This window comes from Prionailurus viverrinus, chromosome B3 (genome assembly GCF_022837055.1).
Source record: "Prionailurus viverrinus isolate Anna chromosome B3, UM_Priviv_1.0, whole genome shotgun sequence".
Lineage (NCBI taxonomy): Eukaryota > Metazoa > Chordata > Mammalia > Carnivora > Felidae > Prionailurus > Prionailurus viverrinus.
Genome location: NC_062566.1, coordinates 27436715 through 27454522, shown reverse-complemented (window position 1 = coordinate 27454522; position 17808 = coordinate 27436715). Strand labels below are relative to the sequence as shown.

General features: G+C 54.3%; 2 protein-coding genes across 5 annotated transcripts in view; one reads left to right on the top strand and one right to left on the bottom strand.

The window, feature by feature from the left end:
* Positions 1–1621: 1621 nt before the first annotated feature.
* STOML1 (stomatin like 1) lies at positions 1622–13520 on the bottom strand. 2 transcript variants are annotated; one of them, XM_047864202.1, is made up of 7 exons: positions 13410–13520; positions 9523–9629; positions 8440–8589; positions 7928–8131; positions 3705–3900; positions 3022–3234; positions 1622–2548 (listed from the first exon to the last, which is right to left on the bottom strand). In XM_047864202.1, the coding sequence occupies exons 3-7, from the start codon at positions 8566–8568 to the stop codon at positions 2355–2357; spliced, it is 936 nt and encodes a 311-aa protein (XP_047720158.1). In that variant the 5' UTR covers positions 8569–8589; positions 9523–9629; positions 13410–13520; the 3' UTR covers positions 1622–2354. The 2 variants fall into 2 exon arrangements, with proteins under 2 accessions (XP_047720158.1, XP_047720157.1); XM_047864201.1 differs by lacking the exon at positions 13410–13520 and adding an exon at positions 11131–11345.
* A 68-nt stretch (positions 13521–13588) lies between these two features.
* The window catches only part of PML (PML nuclear body scaffold), a 39427-nt gene continuing 35207 nt past the window's right edge, over positions 13589–17808 (top strand). For all 3 annotated transcript variants that reach the window (XM_047862866.1, XM_047862868.1, XM_047862867.1), the window contains exons 1-2: positions 13589–13839; positions 15954–16420. In XM_047862866.1, coding sequence (XP_047718822.1) covers positions 13705–13839; positions 15954–16420 — 602 coding nt within the window. In that variant the 5' untranslated portion in view covers positions 13589–13704. The remainder of the gene's footprint in view (positions 13840–15953; positions 16421–17808) is intronic.

Below are 17808 nucleotides of genomic sequence, written 5' to 3'. Positions count from 1 at the left end.
CTATGTTTATTCCCCCTGCCCCCAAATCTCTGCACCCACCCACCCCCATACTTTAGGTTCCAGTTCCCCAAATCAGAGGCGCTCAGCTGCCTCCACCATCTGAGTCCTCGAGGGGGCCTTCTCCTCTGTGGAATGCTTTGCCCCCGTCTCTTTTCTTCTCTCACCCCTGCCCTGTGGCTGCAAGGGCATCACCTCCTCAGGGAAGCTTCCTCTGACGACCCTTCTCCCTCCCTCCTCACATCCTCCTCCCTCACATAAGTGCCCCTTGTTTTCCCCTGGGGACTGGGGACTGCAAGGTCATGTCAGCCCTCTGAAGCCCAGGGTCCTTGAATCCATGGGCTCACTTTCCTGGAGTGCTACCCTGGCCGAGGAATGAGTTCCCCTCAATAGGGGGGATTAATGGCGGGCCTTACCCCCCACCTATATAGACATCGAAAAGTTTCTATTTCCTGTAAATGTTTTGTTGATCCTCACACATCCACAAAGAACACCTGAGTTTCAGTTTCTCCTCTAAGCTTTCCTGAGGAAGATGCCTGGCCTTTCCCATAAACTCTTGGTGCACTGTGTGCAGCAGTGGTGGAAGGAATAGGTAAATAGCTCACTCATGAAGCTCAAGGTCCGGCAAGGAGAGCAGGCACTTATGCAAGGGACAGTGACACAGTGGGGAAGGGCCACAATGACAGCCCCAAAGCTGAGAGGGGGCCCAGTCGAGAGCAGAGGCCCATGCCCCACCAGGCCTCAGGGGTGCCAGAAGGGTGGCTGGCCGGGAGAGGAAGGATTCGAGGGAAGGCTTCTAACAGAGAGGCTGGCTAGCGGGGTGGCCTCCAGGTGAGGGGCAGCCAGCGGGGGCTCTGGCTCTCCAGGTTGGGGCCCCGTAGCTAAAACCTGAACCCGAAGGCCACGCAGTCTATGCTGGGAGCACTTACAGGAGGAGGGAAAGGCAGGCACTGGCAAGAACCGAGGGGAAAACTGGATGGAGCCTGGTGCCAGGGGAGCTGGGTAGGGCCCCGAGGGGAAAGGCCTGGTGCCAGAGGACAAGCCTGAGGCTGCTCTCAAAAGGGGAGGTCCGGATTTCTGTGGGTTTTGTTTTGTTTTTTTTTTCATAAGCCTTTCCAGGAAGTGAGATTCATTTGTTAGGGCTGAAGAAGTAAAAGGCCCCTTCTCTGGGGTCCCTGGGGTTTGGGCTGGACCACTGGAGCAGAAAGCTGGGCTGGGCTCCCGGGGCGAAAGCCCAGGCCAGGCCTCCAGGCCCAGTTCCTTCTGTTTCCTTCCTTTGTGCTGGTGGAGAACAGTGACCCGGTGTAACAAGAAGGGGAGCTGACAGGGGCTCCTGAATGTGCTCAGAACCCCCACCCTGCCCCTCAGGAGGTTGTTTGTGACACCAGCTCTGACACACCCATTCCCTCTCTTTCCTGGCAAACTTCTACCCTAAATAGGAACAGAGTGCCCAGCACCTGCCCCAGGGTCTTTGAAACCCTTGGCAGGAAGGGGAACTGTGGGTGGTTCAAGTGTACCTTGAGGGTGTGTCAGCCTCCAAACCCTCGTCCTTGCCCAGGGGTGCAGCAGGGAAATGGCCTCTGGGAGCCCCCTAGCCCACCCCCGTGCCCCCACTTCTCTCCAATACATTGTAAACAGCACATTTATTGGTGGTTTGCAAACCTCTGGTAAAAAGCACAGAACAGCAGGGCTCTCCAACATGCTGCCCTGGGCCCCAGCCCGTCAAGCATGCAAGACGGAGCTGGCGGATTAGTCAAGACGTCTTCAGGAGCAGGGCCGGCGGCGGAGCAGGCCCCAAGCTTTTCCATCCCCACCACCCAGCAGCCTGGGCCTAGGCTGCAACCAGGAAGGCAGGCCCAGCCCAACCCCCAAATCCCCGCCATGCAGTGACCTCTTGATGGCTGCCTTCCTTCTCCCCGACTCCACGTCTCTGATCCCCACTCTGGAGCTGGACCTGAGCCACATGCTTTGCTCCTTCACACTGGGACCAAACCAGTTATGGTCAAACTGTTTCTATGGGCCCTGCCTCTCCACTCAGGTAGCCAGCAGAGCGAAGCAGGCCTGGCTCTCTTGTCATCACACTGTGTACTCAGCTCGGGGCCGGGCACTCAGCAGGGGACCAGGACGGGCAAAGGCTTGTTCAGAAAACCACTGTAGGTGAGCAAGGCAGGGCAGCCTGACTTAGTCTCTCCCAGAGTCTGGTGTCTGCTAGCCTCCATTCATTGGCTCCTGGCTGGGGCTGAAACTTCTCAAGGCTTCAACAATCCAAGGTACAGCACCGGTGCCTCCTCCTCCCAGATGCCCCCCCGGCTTGATGCCAGACTTGGGGCTGGGCTATGGACAGTCAGCCAAGGCTGCTACTTCAGGGCTCTGAGGACAGCCTCCAGCTTCATGGCCACGGCCAGGTCGCCCTTCACCTTTAGCCGCCCACTCATGTAGGCCCCCAGGGGCCGCAGCTCCCTGCACAGAAGGGCCCGCAGGTCTGCTTCAGCCATCTCCACCACCACATCAGGGATGCCGTCAGGCACCCCGTGTCCTACCCTCCCGTGCCCTGTGCAGGGAAAGAAAACTGAGTATTAGTAGAGGGACAGCTATGCAGCAGGAGGAAGACGGGGTTAGCATGTCCCGCTGCGGGGAGTGGAAAGTAGTAAAGTGTGCGGGTTCTAAGTGTGTGTGACCACTCAGGGCTTTAGCTTCTAAACTGGTGAAATAGGGATGCTGATCATCCCGAAATCAGAGGCTTGTGGTGAGAAGTAGCTGAGCTCACACACCGCAATGCTCAGCAGAGAGCCTCGTGTGCAGTGGGCCTGCACTATGTGTGGGGCTCTTGGTGTAGGAAGCTCGGCTGTCTAGGTTGTCCCGCTGGCCAGGACAGGGCAGGGAGACAAAGGCCCAGATAATCGCTGTCTGCGCATGGTGTCTGAGCCCCCGACTAAACTGTTGGCAGGAGCAGGGGGCAATTTAAAAAAGGACCACCGGGGTGGGAGGTGGGTGTGAAGGAGAGGACGGGGAAGGCGGTGGCACCTGTAGTGAGGTCGAGGAAGTAGATGCTCTGGGTCCCGCTGGGCAGGAGGACGTTGAACTGGTAGCAGGCCCCGACCTGGCTGACCAGGGCCTCCGACAGGAAGGGCTGCAGGGCCGTCAGCAGCCCCTCGGCCACAGGCTGCTTCGGGCTGGGCCCGGCGCCGCCATGAGGGGCAGGCAGCTCGACTTCGCTCACCATCTCCAAGGTGTCCGCTGGGCGTGGCCAACAGGGTTGGGGAAGGAGGCAGAGAGAAGAAAGTCAGTGTGCTGCCCAGGTCAGGACCAGTGTCACCTCTGTACCTCTCGTGGCAGTTTCCTCTTATATGCCCTTCAGGCCTGAGTTCAGCTTCCTCCTCTAAGAAGTAGCGCTTACGTTTTCAGCCTTAATCCCCAGAGCCTGTTTCTCAGCTACTCCAGCCCTGAAAGTCAAATTCTTTCCCAGGTATGGTCACTTCCTGCCACAGAGGCTCCTGAAGGCCTCTACGCACTCAGGTCCCTGGGCTCTTCTTGCTGCTTAGCTCGGTCCGCTTCACCAGCGGGGCTGGCTGAGCAGCTGGGCAGGGGTGCACTGCACACAGGTGCCGAACTCCGTAAGGGAACAAGCAGCAAAGCCGCGCCTGGGCAGGACACCAAGCTGAGAGCCTGGCTGAGCGCCGCCCAGTTCCTCCCCCGGGGCTCCTCACCTGGCCCTGGGGGTGGGGCACCTCCTGCCCCCGAGGACAGGCCTCCTCCCAGGAAGTGGAGGGCCAGCTGCTGGAGGGTGCTGTCTAGGCTGGACCCCGCTGGGCTGTCCTGGGGCGGCTGGAGCACAGCCTCCACTGCCAGTTCCACTCGGTCCACCTCCAGCCCCCAGGCCCTGGTCACATCGTTGATTTCCAGCTGGAAAAAAGTGTGGGGAGAAATGGAATTAAATCAACAAGCCTTTCTGGGAGCACCTTTTTTTTTGGCCCGGAGGCCCCACAGCCTCCCGGGACAACTCCCTATGGGCCAAGCTCCTCCAGGGGACACAGGCTGAGAGCCGTTACAACCCAGCAGTGCGCAGCTGGTGGTGAGCAACCTGGAGAGGGCCTGAAGCCCTGGAGGTCCAGGGAGGGAGCATGGGTGCTGGTTGGAGGGGAGTCAAACCGGTGAAAGGGCCTAAGGGAAAGGAGGGCTGCAATGTTATGATTTGTAAGAAATATACATTTGATCATTTAAATCATCAAAATATTTCTATACATTTGGCCTGTTCCTGGCTCACAGCTCCTACAACCCTGGGAATTGCCTGTGAGAAAAGTGATAAAGGTGTCTTTGGTTCTGATAGCAAAGGTGATTTTGGACCCCACCCAAAGGTGGGGGCTGGCTGCCAGGAGGACCAACTATGTGACTGGAGAAATTGGAACTTTCAGTCCTCAGAAGCCTCCATAAAATCCCCAAGAGGACTGGGTTCCAGAGCTCCCAGGCTGGTGAACACCAGGAGGGTGGTAAGAATGGTGTGTCTGGGGAGGCCGTGGAAGCTCCATGCCCCTTCCCCAGACCTCACTCCGTGTATCTCTTTGGCTGTTGATTCATATATCTTATCGTATCTTTTAATAAACTGGCAAACATTAAGTGTTTCCCAGAGTTCTGGGAGCCGCTCTAGCAGAAGAACCCAGGAAGGTCACTGGAACCTCCAGTCCATATCTGGTTGGTCATAAGCACCGTAATGGCCTGGGGCTTATGACTGGCATCTTTAGTGGGGAGTGGGGGGCAGTCTTGTGGGACTGAGCCCTCAACCCATGGGGTCTGATGATGCTGTCTCCCAGTAGATAGTGTCAGAATTGAGCTGAATTCTTGGACATTCTACTGGTGTCTAAAAATTGCTTGGTGTTGTGTGGGGGGAACCCCCTTCCCCCACATTGGAAATGGGTCCGGGAACCCCAAAAGGACTCTTCCAGGCAATGGGAACAGAATGTACAAAAGCCCAGACTGGAGAACCTGGAATGTTTGAGGAAGTGTGAGTAACCATAGGTGCATTAGGCTGGACCATCATGTGTGGGCTGGGAGACTGGAGATAGCTGAGGGCTCAGGGTGGATTGCTCCAGTTCACTTGGATTTATTCTGACACGCAAGGAGCCCCAGAGAGGAGTTTAGCAGGGAGGTCATAGACTTGCTTGTTGGGAAGATCCTCCTGGCTGCTGTGTGGACACTGGATTGAAGGGGGCTGAAGGTAGAGGCATGGAGTCCAGGTAAGACACTGTTTCAAATTGCAGGCAGAAGTGATTCGGATCTGCTGTCAGGCAGAGATGTGGCTGTGCAGCCAAGGTACACAGAGGACAGAGCACAACTCTGGAAACTATATAAAGCTACAGCAAGACACTAGAGAAACAACCAGTAAGCTTGGTGGCTGCCTGGATGTGCAATGAGGGAAGGCAGTGAGGAGTCAGATTTCTGGTGTGGGCTCCCGTGTGGATCGTGAGTGTAGGTGTTCACCTAGACAGCAAGCACAGAGGGAGACACAGATTTGGAGGTGGCTAGGGGAGGGATGATAACTATGGAAGAGCCAAGTGTCCAACGGGGGATAAACTGGGGATAAATAGGGTCCCGGGCACAGGAGTAGGGCTAGAGCAGAGGATTGTAAATAGTGTCCAGAGGTAGCACAAAGCCCGGGTGGACGAGCTCTCCCAGGCCGTCCCAGACAAGAGGAGGCCAACGCCAGAAACTTGGAAACTGAAGGGCAGGAGAACAAGGAGTAACGCAGTGAGCTGGAAGCAAGGACAAGCAGACTGTGGAATAGTGGAAGCCAAGGGAAGCAGAGGGTCTGAGAGTGAGAGGAGGAGGGTCCACAGAGTGAAAGGCTACTGCCAGGTGAAGCGAGCATAGGACTGAGAAATGCCCCAGAGCTAGCAGAAGGGGCTGTCTCTTTTAGGGGGCCTGGAGGAAGCCTAAACTGAGGACTGGCTGCTGAAGGGCAGGGGAGAGGCAGGTGGGAGCCAGTAAGGGCTGGGGTGGTGGATGAGCCTTTGCCCACACAGAAAGGGGAGGAGGGAGGACTAGCGGAGGCAGGAGCTGAGCCCTGGGCCCAGAGCACTGCCCTGGCAGGGCGGAGTCTCTGAGGAAGCTGGCAGTGAAGCAGGGAAAATAGCACCTATGAAGAGGAGGTAGAAGGGGTGACGCTGGAGGTGCTGAAAGGGCTCTTGTCCTGGAGCATCTGCCCCTCCCCGCCCCCAGCCCCAGGAGCAAGAGGCGAGGCTGTGGCAGAGGGACAAGGGGTGGGTGGGGGGTGAAGGGGAAGCAATCAGCCTGCAGGAAGAGTGAGCAAGCAGCTAAGGGAGGGCCTGGCAAGGGACAGTGGGGAGCGTGCACCCCTCCAGGGGAGAAGTAGGCAAAAAGGCGAGTGGGAATGAGACATTTATGCCTGACCCAGGGCTTTGGGGAGGCATGCTGGGTTTCTCGGGATTTCGTTTTAACCACAGGCCCTGACCCTACTCTACCAGGCGCCAACTCAGTCTGGGCAACAGGCCCTAAATGACTAACATCCTGGTGTGGGACTGACTCCCCCAAACTGCCTCTCTTTGGCTTTGTTGCACAACATGCCTGGCTTTCTGGCTTCTTCCCCTACCCTGCTCCTGACAGCAATGACTGAGATCAGTTTTCTCCTCTGAAAAGCACATTAAAATGGCATGTGGTTTCATAAATAAAAATTGTTACAATTGTAGAAGATGGAGGTGGGGGGGGGGCGGTGAGAGGGCAGGTGATCTGGCTCTAGGCCAGCTCTGCCCTTGACTGTGACTCTTAGAAGGCATCTCAAATAGTTTCTGAGCCCTGGGCGCCTGGGTGGCCCAGTCACTTAAGCGTCTGACTTTGGCTCAGGTCGTGATCTCGGGGTCTGTGAGTTCAAGCCGCACATTGGGCTCTGTGCTGACAGCTCAGAGCCTGCAGCCTGCTTCGGTTTCTGTGTCTCCCTCTCTCTGTCCCTCCCATGCTCATGCTCCCTCTCTCAAAAATAAACATCAAAAAAAAAAAAAAAAGTTTCTGAGCCTGTAGTTTCCTCCCTCCAAAATAAAACAGTAATAATAGGCCCTCTCGCAGCAAAATGTAAAGCAGAGCTACGCTTGGGCAGGCAAAGGGGCTTGTAAACTAGAAAATGCCCTGCATGTGACAGCTGCAGTCACCATCACAGTAGGATTTCCCGAGGAGTTTCACTCACGTGGTTGATTCACTTCCTGAAGGGACTGGCATTACCCCACCCCTCCTGTCCTCTCACCCCAAGTCCCCGGGGTAAAACAGAGCCAAGGGGAACAAGGGGAAACCTCATCCACGGTCCACTGGGACACAGGACAAAGCACAAGGTAAGCATGGGGAGCAGGGGACGTGCTGCCACATGTGTATTCACTTCCACCCCATCTTGCCATAGCAGGGACATGAGGGGAATTCTGGTATAGATAATTACTCACACATGGAGAAGAGGCAGGAAAAAGGTCCCCAGGTCCCGACGTCCCTTTGTTCTGTCCTGAACAAGGAACACAAGGCCCCCAAAATGCACATGCTGCACACGAGCACAGAAGTCCCCAGAAGGTGACTGGCAGGAGGCCTGCTCCTTTCACCTTCCCGCCTGCCTGTGAGGCGCGGTGTGGTCATGGCAGTGCCCGCAGGGCACGGCACGGTAAAACCCCAGCAGTGAGGCAGGACCCAGGAATCTCTGGCAGGCCACTCCCCTCCAGGGCCCCTTTGCCTCTTTAAGATGGGCTCGCCCAAGACCACTCTGGTCTGCACCCGTCTTCTGTTCCTCAACTCACAGTCCCACCCAGACCACTGGCTCTTCAAAAGTTAGGACATATGGTAAACTGAGGCCCAGAGCGATCCGGTGCTTTGCTCAAAGTGCCCTGGCAGGCAGAGCCAGGCCCATGTGCCCACCACTGACCTCTACCCTGTGAGAGCTGCCTACCAGGAGCTGGTCGCTGATCTTGAGCTTCTCCATCTGGATCTCCCGCAGAGGCCTCTTGAGCAGGGCCTTGGTCATGGCATTCTGGGCTGTCATGCGCGTGGCTGCGTTCAGGTCCTTCACAGTCATCACAGATAGTACCGGGTCCCAGATGCGGAACTGGACGTCGGCCCCCACAGACAGCACAGCCCCATCCTTAGAGGCCAACTATTGGGGGAGGACGTGAGACAGGGGACACTCAAAGGGCTGGGGCTGCAGGCAGGTCAGGCCCACTGAGACCACCCAGCTTGACCCACCCGCATGGGACCTAGCTCCTGAAGGGGAAAATCATGTCCCCAAGTGCATGGTGTTAGGTACACGAAGCAAGGATATCCTTCCAACCTCCATCCTCGACTTTCTGGTCACTCCCCCGACCCCACCCCTGATGGCTACTCATACACCAAGGTGCCGCTCCCACAATACATTCTGCACAAGCCCCCACTCCCTCTGTCCAGGGGAGCTGAGAAGCCCCTCACCTTGCAGGGAGGGACATTGAAAGCTCGTGTCCTCAAGTCCACCCGCTGAAAGGAGTCAATGAAGGGCAGGAGCAGAACCATGCCAGGCCCTTGAGGGGTGCGGATCCTGCCCAGTCGAAACACTATCATCCGCTCATAGGTGGGCACAATCTGTTCACGAGAACGAGGGAAAGGGGTGAAAATGCTGAGTGTAGGCAGGCAACAACGTCCGGCAGGGTCCCTCCCTCGCCTCTCTCTTCCCTTGCTTTGGCTGGTGTCAGTTATCCTTAGATCTTTTTAGAAGAGAAAACCAAGGCTCTGAGAGGTTAAATGCCTTACTCAAAAATCTCAGAGCCCCCGAGTGAAACAGGCAGGATTTGGATGTAGTTCTAAATGACTCCAACCCCAAGCAAAGGGCTTTCCCAATTTCAGAAGTAAATATGTCCAAACTGAGAAATGAAGGCCCAGAGAGGCAAAGTGACATGCCCAAGGTCACACAGTAGTTGTTTCAGTGGCAGTTTTAGGACCAGGATTTAGGACCTTCTAAGGCTTCCTTCCAGACCACACCAAACCCAAAGGCTTTCCAGAAAAGTTGACTATTATTGCCTAGGGTCACACAAAGAGCAAGGCCTTCCTGGGCTTCCACCTTCACTGCAGCTCTCAGATGTGATCCTTAACTATAGTTCATCTTTTTCCCCCTCTACACCAGCCCTGTTGAGAACCAGGCCTGAATTCCTACTATTCATTACCTGCTGGGCCAAGTTGAGTGTTTTTCATTTCAGATTTTAGCCTGACCCAAAGAAAGGAACGTATGGCAAAGATATCTGTGTGTACCATAAAGCCAGTGTCCAGACCCCAGGACTTGGGAAATTGGGAAGGCTTGTTGACCATTTACTGGCGCCCAGTATGACTTTGGGCAAGTCTGAGCCTCACTTTCCTCATCTGAAAGATGCAAATGAACCATCCTTGCTTGACTAGCCCATTTCATCGGGGTGTGATAATGTAATATTTAGAGGAAGTGGACAGAGGATGGGGAATTCATCTAACAACGCCAAAGGTTTCAGTGCAGCCCAACCACCCTGAGGGTAACCCGGCCAGCCTTACCTTCAAGGCAAACCAGCCGGAAACAGGGAAGGTAATCAGCAGCAGCAAGAACCCCAGGAAACTGATGAGGCCATGGCAGAGGTAGGAAGGCCAGCTCTGGGGCGCATCTGGGGACAAGAGAGCAGAGGCGGTCAAGGAACGCCAACTGGTTCTGGCAGGATAGCGGCAGGCTGAATGAACTTGGTCAAGGGCACCTTTTGCCCACCTCCAACCACCCCCCCTTCACCAGCTCTTTCCTTTTCAGGGCTCTCCATTGCCTAATACTCCAGTGTCTTTAACCAGATGCTAGTGAAGGATGTTCCCTCCTCCCACACATCAAAACTAATCTGTCTGAGTCCCGCTCCCACAAGGCCTAGTCTCTGCTAGGCAACAGCCATTAGATGTGAGAAGCCATCCATGTGACGCTCTCCTCTCTGGGTATCTGGACCAATTCCCTTGTCTGATATAGCCTGCCATCCATGTGTAGCACAGAGCCAGGGGCACCTGGGCATCTGTACACACTGTGCTGGGCTGAACTGAATGCTGGTGGTATAAAACATTCCTCCTCTACCATCAGCCCCAGAAGCGTGCTTTCAGGGCCTCCTTTTGCAGATAATACCTTAGCCTAAAGGGATAAAGCATTAATGGCTCAACAGGAGCCATGGATGACAGGGAAGATGTTCTTCTCTCTTCTCAGGCTCACCATGCACCCCCTTTAATGCCCTAAGGACTACTGAATGCTTCACTTGAAGCAGCTTCGGATGCGGTGTGGGAACTAGGAAGATAGGCTCATCTGAGACAGAGGCCCTGGCCCCTGGAGAACCAAGAGCCCAGAATGAAAAGTGGAGCTGAGAAAGCCCCAGAATCTAGGATGATTATCCTCTGCTCTCCTTCCCATGCCAAGGCTGGACAAGAGGCAGACAGGAGCCTCTGCTCAGACCTCCCAGGAACACCATGTCCTCTGGGCTCTCCAGGCCCCAGGATACTGCCTGGCTCTGATCCCTGTGGCTACTGCAGGAAAGAAACTCTGGGATAGGGTCAGCTATCATTACAGGAGGGTTCGGTTTTCAGTCTGCGGCATGTGGGATCTGACCCCGGGGGGGGGGGGGGGGCTAAGGGAAACACTCAAGGCTCTGGAGCAAAAGAGGACCAAAGCTGACACAACAGGCAGCTGAAGGCCTGCCTTTTTCTCCTGTCGCTATCCATCAGGAAACAGGTAGATGCTTAAGCTCAGGGCATCCAGAAGTAGTCACTGGGATGAAGATTCTGCCATTTCTCTGCCACCAAGTGCCCTTAGTGAGCTGGTGACCTCCTATGCCTAGACCCCGGGTTCTTTCTGGCCAAAATGGGGATATGAAATCCCTTCCCAGGTTTAAAGGGCTGATAAGAGCCGAGAGGAGAAATCAGGGGGTGAGGCCTGTTAGAAAATAAGACGGCTCCGGGGCAACAGCCCAGCAGCCCTACGTGGGGGGCGGAGGAGCGCTAGCATCCCAACGCCCGATCCAGGCCCTTCTCCACATCGTGGCCACTCTGTGCCTCCTCTTAGGGTGCGAGGGCACCAGACCGGCTGACTCCAGAGGGTGCCGGCCGGTCCCCGCCCCGGGTCCGCTGTGCTGGGCGGCCACTCACCGGCCCCCGGCCCCACGCCGCCCCGCTCCGGGGACAAGCAGCCCTTCTGCGAGCCCAGGAAGCCGAAGCTCGACTGCTGGAAACGGTCAAAGTCCCCCAAGGGCAGCGCCCGATACCCGGACCTGCCGAGCATGGCTCCTGACTGGGGCACGCCCCGCGCCCCCGCGCGGTGCCCGGCAAGCGCAGCCGGCCGCTCCCCAAGCCCGCCCCCGGCAGGCCGCCGCTTCCGGTTTCACGGGCCGCGACGCAGGAGGAGGCGGCTAGCTCGGCCGCGTTCCCGCCGTCGCACAGCGCCCCCTGCGCCGGGAGGACCGAACCCGCTGGAGCCCTGCCTCTCTGCTCTCGCGGGGCCTTGGAAAAGGAGCAGGAAGGCAAGGTGAACTCTGTGAGTGGGTTTTCAGAAGCCGAAGTTTAAAACTCCAGAATCAAGGAAATGCTACCAGCCTTCTCAGCACTCCCGCTGCAAACTCACATACTGAGGTGGCGGTGCGTGTGGGTGTGGGGGTGTCTTATCTAGAATCAGGGTTTCTTAAGGGTCTGGTGAGCAAATTATTCCTCCTTGTGTCCCCACAGCCCAGCAAGCAGTGCTCGGCACAGAATGGATCTCAGACTTGTTGAATGAAGCCGTAACCAGCTTGTTGTGGTCCAGGTGTGGCAGGAGGGCCTGAACTTTGGCACAAAAAGAGAAATTTCATGTGCAGACCTCAGGGAGTACAGCAGAGTGAGGAAGAAGGGGAGAGCATAAACCATCCTGGGGCAGGCCCTCCAGAGAGAGCATCACAGAGGTCCAGAAATGGCACACCCCTTGATCCAGAGGTAACTTGCCACTCCATGGCTCAAGAAAATCCAAATGCAAATGGTGAATTTACTCTGAGAAGCACTGATTTTCAACTTGGTGTTGGGGCGGGGTGTCTTTCAAAGTGAGCAAAGAGGGGGCTCAGTTGAGTAAGCATCCGGCTTCAGCTCAGGTCGTGATCTTGAGGTTCATGGGTTCCGGCCCCACACTGGGCTCTGCACTGACAGCTCAGAGCCCGGAGCCTGCTTCAGAATCTATGCATGTGTCTCCCTGGGCCCCTCCCCCACTCACACTCTGTCTCTGTCTCTCTCTCTCAAAAATAAATAAACATTAAAAAAAACAGTAAGCAAAAAAATTAATACAACTTTCTTTGTCTCAGCCACATGCCAGTCCTGCCTCCTCAGGCCCTTCACACCCCAGCCATAGCCATGACCAGGCCATGTCCCTTCTGCAGATGCTGCTTCACCATCTTTGGCTTGTCCTAGTTTGATGGCCTGGTTCTAAAGCCCTGGTGGGTACTGATCAGGCTGAAGGTTAGGGTAGGCCCCTGAGGCCTCTCACATAGTCCCTAGGAAGTTGGGTCTCCCCACCATTCCCTTTCCCCCACACACCCCAGACGATAAGCTTTACAAGAGCAAGATCCTATCACCATCCCTAGTCTGCTCCAAGCTGGAACTGAGCACAGAATTGTACACAGCAGGTGGCACAGTGGTTGGGATGGTTTGATGTTTGAAAGCCAGGGCCCTTGACCCAGTGAGGAGTTGTGCTTTCTCCCCTCACCAGCTGGGAGCTGGCATGCTTCTCCTTCGGCCAAGAGCTGATTTGCTCTCTCCTTGCTGTCTTCATATCTGCTCACCAGCTCTCCCCCTTGCCAGCCTGCCACCACTGCCTCAGACTCACCAGCCTTTCCAACTGCCACCCAAGGCATCATCCTGTCCCCCCTCATCTCCACTCAGTGCCCTCCCAGTGTCTTAGCTCAGATCCCTCCTTTGCATCCCACAGCCGTTGTCCTAGATCAGGCCACCTGTCCCGGTTGTCAGAGTGCCCGTCCCAGCATCCGTGTTGGGTCATGTTCCTGGGTTCTAAACTCACTCTCTTGTTGCTCACAGAACTGGTCCATCTCCTTGGCTCTGATGCTGCCCATGGGTCCCCTCTTAAATCTTAACATGACTCAAACAGGCTCTCCTGTGTCAAACCTCCATGCCTTTGCACGTGCTGTTCAAGTGTTCCCCAAGCCCCTAAGTCCTGGCGACCACCCACCCTCCTTCCCCGTTCCTTCAAGTGCCAGCCGAGGATCTCCTTTCCAGCCAGTCCCACTAGTGTATGAAAACCTCTGTTTGGGTAACTGCTCTTCCACTAGACCTGGGGTTCTCCCGAAGCAGGGCCACCTGTGGCTCATCTCTGTCCCCACCCCTTGGCCCTCCCTCAAAGCCGAGGGAGGGCGCTGCCTCCTTTCCAGCTCAGATCTGCTACATTCCCTTACCCCCAGGTCAGCCAACCGTCTTCTCCTCTCCTCCTCCATCCGTCCTCCGGCTCTGGGCGTGCCTTCAAATCCCCCAAGTCGGCCTCTCCGCCCCTAGAGCCGCCCCTCCGCCCCTAGAACCGCCCCTCCGCTCTGTCTCACTTCCTCTCGGGAGGCGGGCTCTCAGCGGGCGCCGCCCCTTACGGATAGACTCGGACGGGTTCGGGAGACTTGGCCCTCTGGCGCCTGCTTCTCGTTCCGCTTCTCCTCCCGCCCCTCAAGCTCAAAACCCAGAATCGAAACTGTGCTGTGATCCATGCAGCGGGAGCCTGCACTCGCCCAATCTCCGGGTCCCCAGCAAGACTCCGCACTGCCCCCCACACCCACCATGCCTCCCCCGGAGTCCGTCTCCGAAGACCACCAGCCCAGCCCCAGCCACAGCCCCACGGAGGTACTACTGGGTTTGGGGAGATGGGGTTTAGGCTTTGTTGATTTGGTCAGTTGCGGGGAGAGGTGGGAAGGGAGAGGGCAACTTGGCCAAGCACCTCAAAGAGTGACACAGAGAGAAAAGCAGGCACTGGGTCCTGACCCTCTTGGCTGGGGTAGGGGTAAGTGAGACCTGGATGAGTTAGGGGAGCCTCTCCAGGCTGTGATTCTCCAGGAGCAGGGGGCAAAATGACCACGCTGGCGCTTTGCTTCCTAAGCTCCTGCCTCAGATGAAGGTCCACAGGTTAGGGAGAATGGCAGGAGCAGCCCTACTGCGCAGGCCTCTGGAGCCAGGAACATGTCCCAGGTGTGGGAAAACCAAAACCCAAGTTCCCAGATCAGAAAGTGGGAAACTGGCCCGGATGAGAGAAGTGTGTTGGCTAAGGCCTCACAGCTCCTGTGGTGGTTTCTCCGCTAGGATACCTCCAGGATCCTTTTCTTGGAACACCCCTCGAGCACAGCCCCCGTCCACAAGGTCCTCCTCCTGGAAGCTTGCCTCAGTCTTCTCCCGGACAAATGCCCCAGCTCCCCTCCTCCCCCAAAGGAGCTACTTACATCACTTGCTCTATGTTCTTCCAGGCCCTTTGGCTCCCTTTCATGAAAGCACCTTCTTGCAGTAACTTTTATTATTTGCATTATTAAAACTAGGAGTAATACTACTTAATTATGAACACTCCTCACGTGCCAGGTACTGTTTTAAGCATTTTTTTTTTTTTTTTGCTGTAAACTATCCATAACATAAAACTTACCATGTTTTTAAGGATTTATTTTTTTTTTTAATTTTTTAAATGTTTATTTTTGAGAGAGAGAGAGAGCAGGGGAAGGGCAGAGAGAGAGAGGGAGACACGGAATCCAAAGCAGGCTCCAGGCTCTGAGCTGTCAGCACAGAGCCCGATGCAGGGCTTGAACTCACAAACGGCGAGATCATGACCTGAGCCGAAGTCGGATGCTTAACGACTGAGCCACCCAGGCGCCCCTTAAGGATTTTATTTTTGTGAGTAATCTCTACACCTGACGTGGGGCTTGAATTTACAACCCTGAGATCAAGAGTTACATGCTCCAGCAACCGAGCCAGCCAGCTGCTCCAAAAATTTAACCATTTTTAAGTGTACCTTTCAGTGGTATTAAGTATATTCACAATGTTGTGTTACTATCACCACCCTCTATTTCCAGAATTCTTTCATCACCCCCAACAGAAACTGTACTCTTTAAGCAATAGCTCCTTATTGCCCCCTTTTCCCAGTTCCTGGTAACCACCAATCTACTTTCTGTTGCTATGACTTTGCCTAATTTAGAAAGTGGAACCATGCAATATTTGTCCCTTTGTGTTTGGCTTACTTTGCTTAGCGTAATGTCTTCAAGGTTCTCATCGCATGTGTGAGAATTTTCTTCCTTTTTATTTTATTTAATTTTTAAGATTTTATATTTAAGCAACTTCTACACCGAGCATGGGGCTCAAACTCACAACCCTAGGATCAAGAGTCACATGCTCTACCAACTGAGCCAGCCAGGCACCCCCTTCCTTCCTTTTTAAAGCTGAATAATATTCCATTGCACATGTAGACACTTTTGTTTATCCATTCATCTATCAATGGACACTTGGGGTATTTCTGCCTTTTGGCTATTGTGCATAATGTGCCTAATGATGCTGGGAATATGGGTGTGCACGTAAGTATCTGTTCAGGTACTTGTTTTCAGTTCTTTGGGGAAATACATCTAGGAATGATATTTCTGAGTTTGTATGGTAGTTCTACGTTTGCCTTTTTGAGGAGCCGCCAAACCATATTAAGCACTTTATACGATGTCATATGAGATACGCTTTAATGTATCTCCTTTCTAAACTGAGTTCCTTGAAGGCAGGGATTTATCCCATCCATCCGGGTATCTCAGGGCCTAGGGGATGCTCAGTAAACTGTGGAGGGAGAGCTGGAAGGTGTGAGTGAGTGGGAGAGGGGGGTACTGGTAAGCCTCGGTTTTGTATCATCCTGCCTGGAATGGGACTCTGCAGCCACAGGAGTGGGTGCGGTGGGTGGGGACTCCTGGATTTCAGGCCTCACCCCCACCTCTCTGGTCCCCCAGAAAGCCGTGGAGGAGGAGTTCGAGTTCCTGCGCTGCCAGGGCTGCCAGGTAGAAGCCAAGTGCCCCAAACTGCTGCCTTGTCTGCACACGCTGTGCTCGGGATGCCTGGGGGCGCCGGGCACGCAGTGCCCCATCTGCCAGGCGCCCGGGCCCGCAGGCTCTGACTCGCTGGCCCTGGATAACGTCTTCTTCGAGAGTCTGCAGCGGCGCCTGTCGGTGTACCGGCAGATCGTGGACGCGCAGGCACTCTGCACCCGTTGCAAAGAAACTGCCGACTTCTGGTGTTTCGAGTGTGAGCAGCTCCTCTGTGCCAAGTGCTTCGAGGCGCACCAGTGGTTCCTCAAGCACGAGGCCCGGCCCCTGGCAGAGCTCCGCAGCCAGTCGGTGCGTGAGTTCCTAGATGGCACGCGGAAGTCCAACAACATCTTCTGCTCCAACCCCAACCACCGCACCCCTATGCTGACTAGGTGAGCCGGCCGGCCCAGGGTGGGGTGACACATCCAAGATACCGGTAGAAGGTGCAGGGAGCAGAGATCCAGAGAGGCACATAGCTGGGAACGTGAGATGAGGAGCTTCTAGGGTCCTGCAACTCAAAGTGTGGTCCTCAGACCGGCAGCATTTGTGCTGTGGCCATGGCCGCAATTTCTGTTATCTCCTACAAATGGGTAGTCATCGTCTCCAGTTCCCCCCTGTAATCAATAAAGCTGCAGAGTCGGCTTTACAAATTCATCCAATAATTTCTTCAGGATAAATTTTGGAAATGCCATTGCTGGGTGAAGGGGTGTGAAAATTTTATACTTTGATACCTGTTACCAAACTGCCTTTAGAAAGTCTTACAGTGGAATTTTCCATATCACAGCCATGGAGTCAGGGTATAGAGTTGGATTCTAGATGAGATGCAGGTGGTTCGTTTCTGTCCAAAAAGGCAAAACTATAACACCGTACTATCTCAGGATGTCTATTTCGAAAAAACCCTATCGAATCCAGTTAAAATTATTTTTATTAAACAGCACAGGATTTTAATTCAGTATTTTTGATAATACATTTGTATGTCAAAAAGTCACAAAATTTATAAAGCGAGGGGGCAAGTCTCCTTTCCACTCTGTCCCTGTCTGCTTAATTCCTACCACTTCTCTCTCCCTCCCTCCCCCATCCACAGTTAACCATTGTTAACAGTTTTGAATGTTTCCAGGGTTTCTTTGGGAGTATATGCACAGATAGATAGGGGTATGTAGTCTTATACATTCTTATTTTCCCTCTTTTAGCCAACAAGGTGGCATATGAACGTGAACTCTCCCCACTCCCAATAGATTGCTTCTGTAAGATTCTGTAGATCCCTTGGGATCCGCAAAGTGGAGGTATTCTTTGCCCATAGGGGACACACTCAGAACTGCATTCCTCCTAAAACTCACGGTGGCTTGCTTCCTGCTTGGACTTTTACCACTGGCACTACCAGAATGCATTTCCTGCAGGTTCCTCAGCAGACAGATAATATCAACTGGAATTTGGATTTCTTTGTTATTAAGATTCAGGTTTAGTGACTTTTTTGTGTGTTTATTGGCCATTGTTTTTTCTTCAATTGTGAATTGCCTATTTAGGTCCTTTACCTATTTGGTGTTTTTCCTTCCAGAAATAAGTCTCTTTAATTGCAAGAACCAGTAGCTGTGCAAGCGCTTTTCTCAGGTTGACTTTTGTCATTTCATTTCCTAGGAGGTATTGTGTTTAAGTTTTTAGTTTTATGGAATCCACTTCATCAGTCTCTTCCTTTACCGTGTCTGGCTTTAATCATACTAGGAAAGACTTTTTCCCCCTTCCAATGTTAAAAATACTTTCTTATATTCTATTTTAATAATCT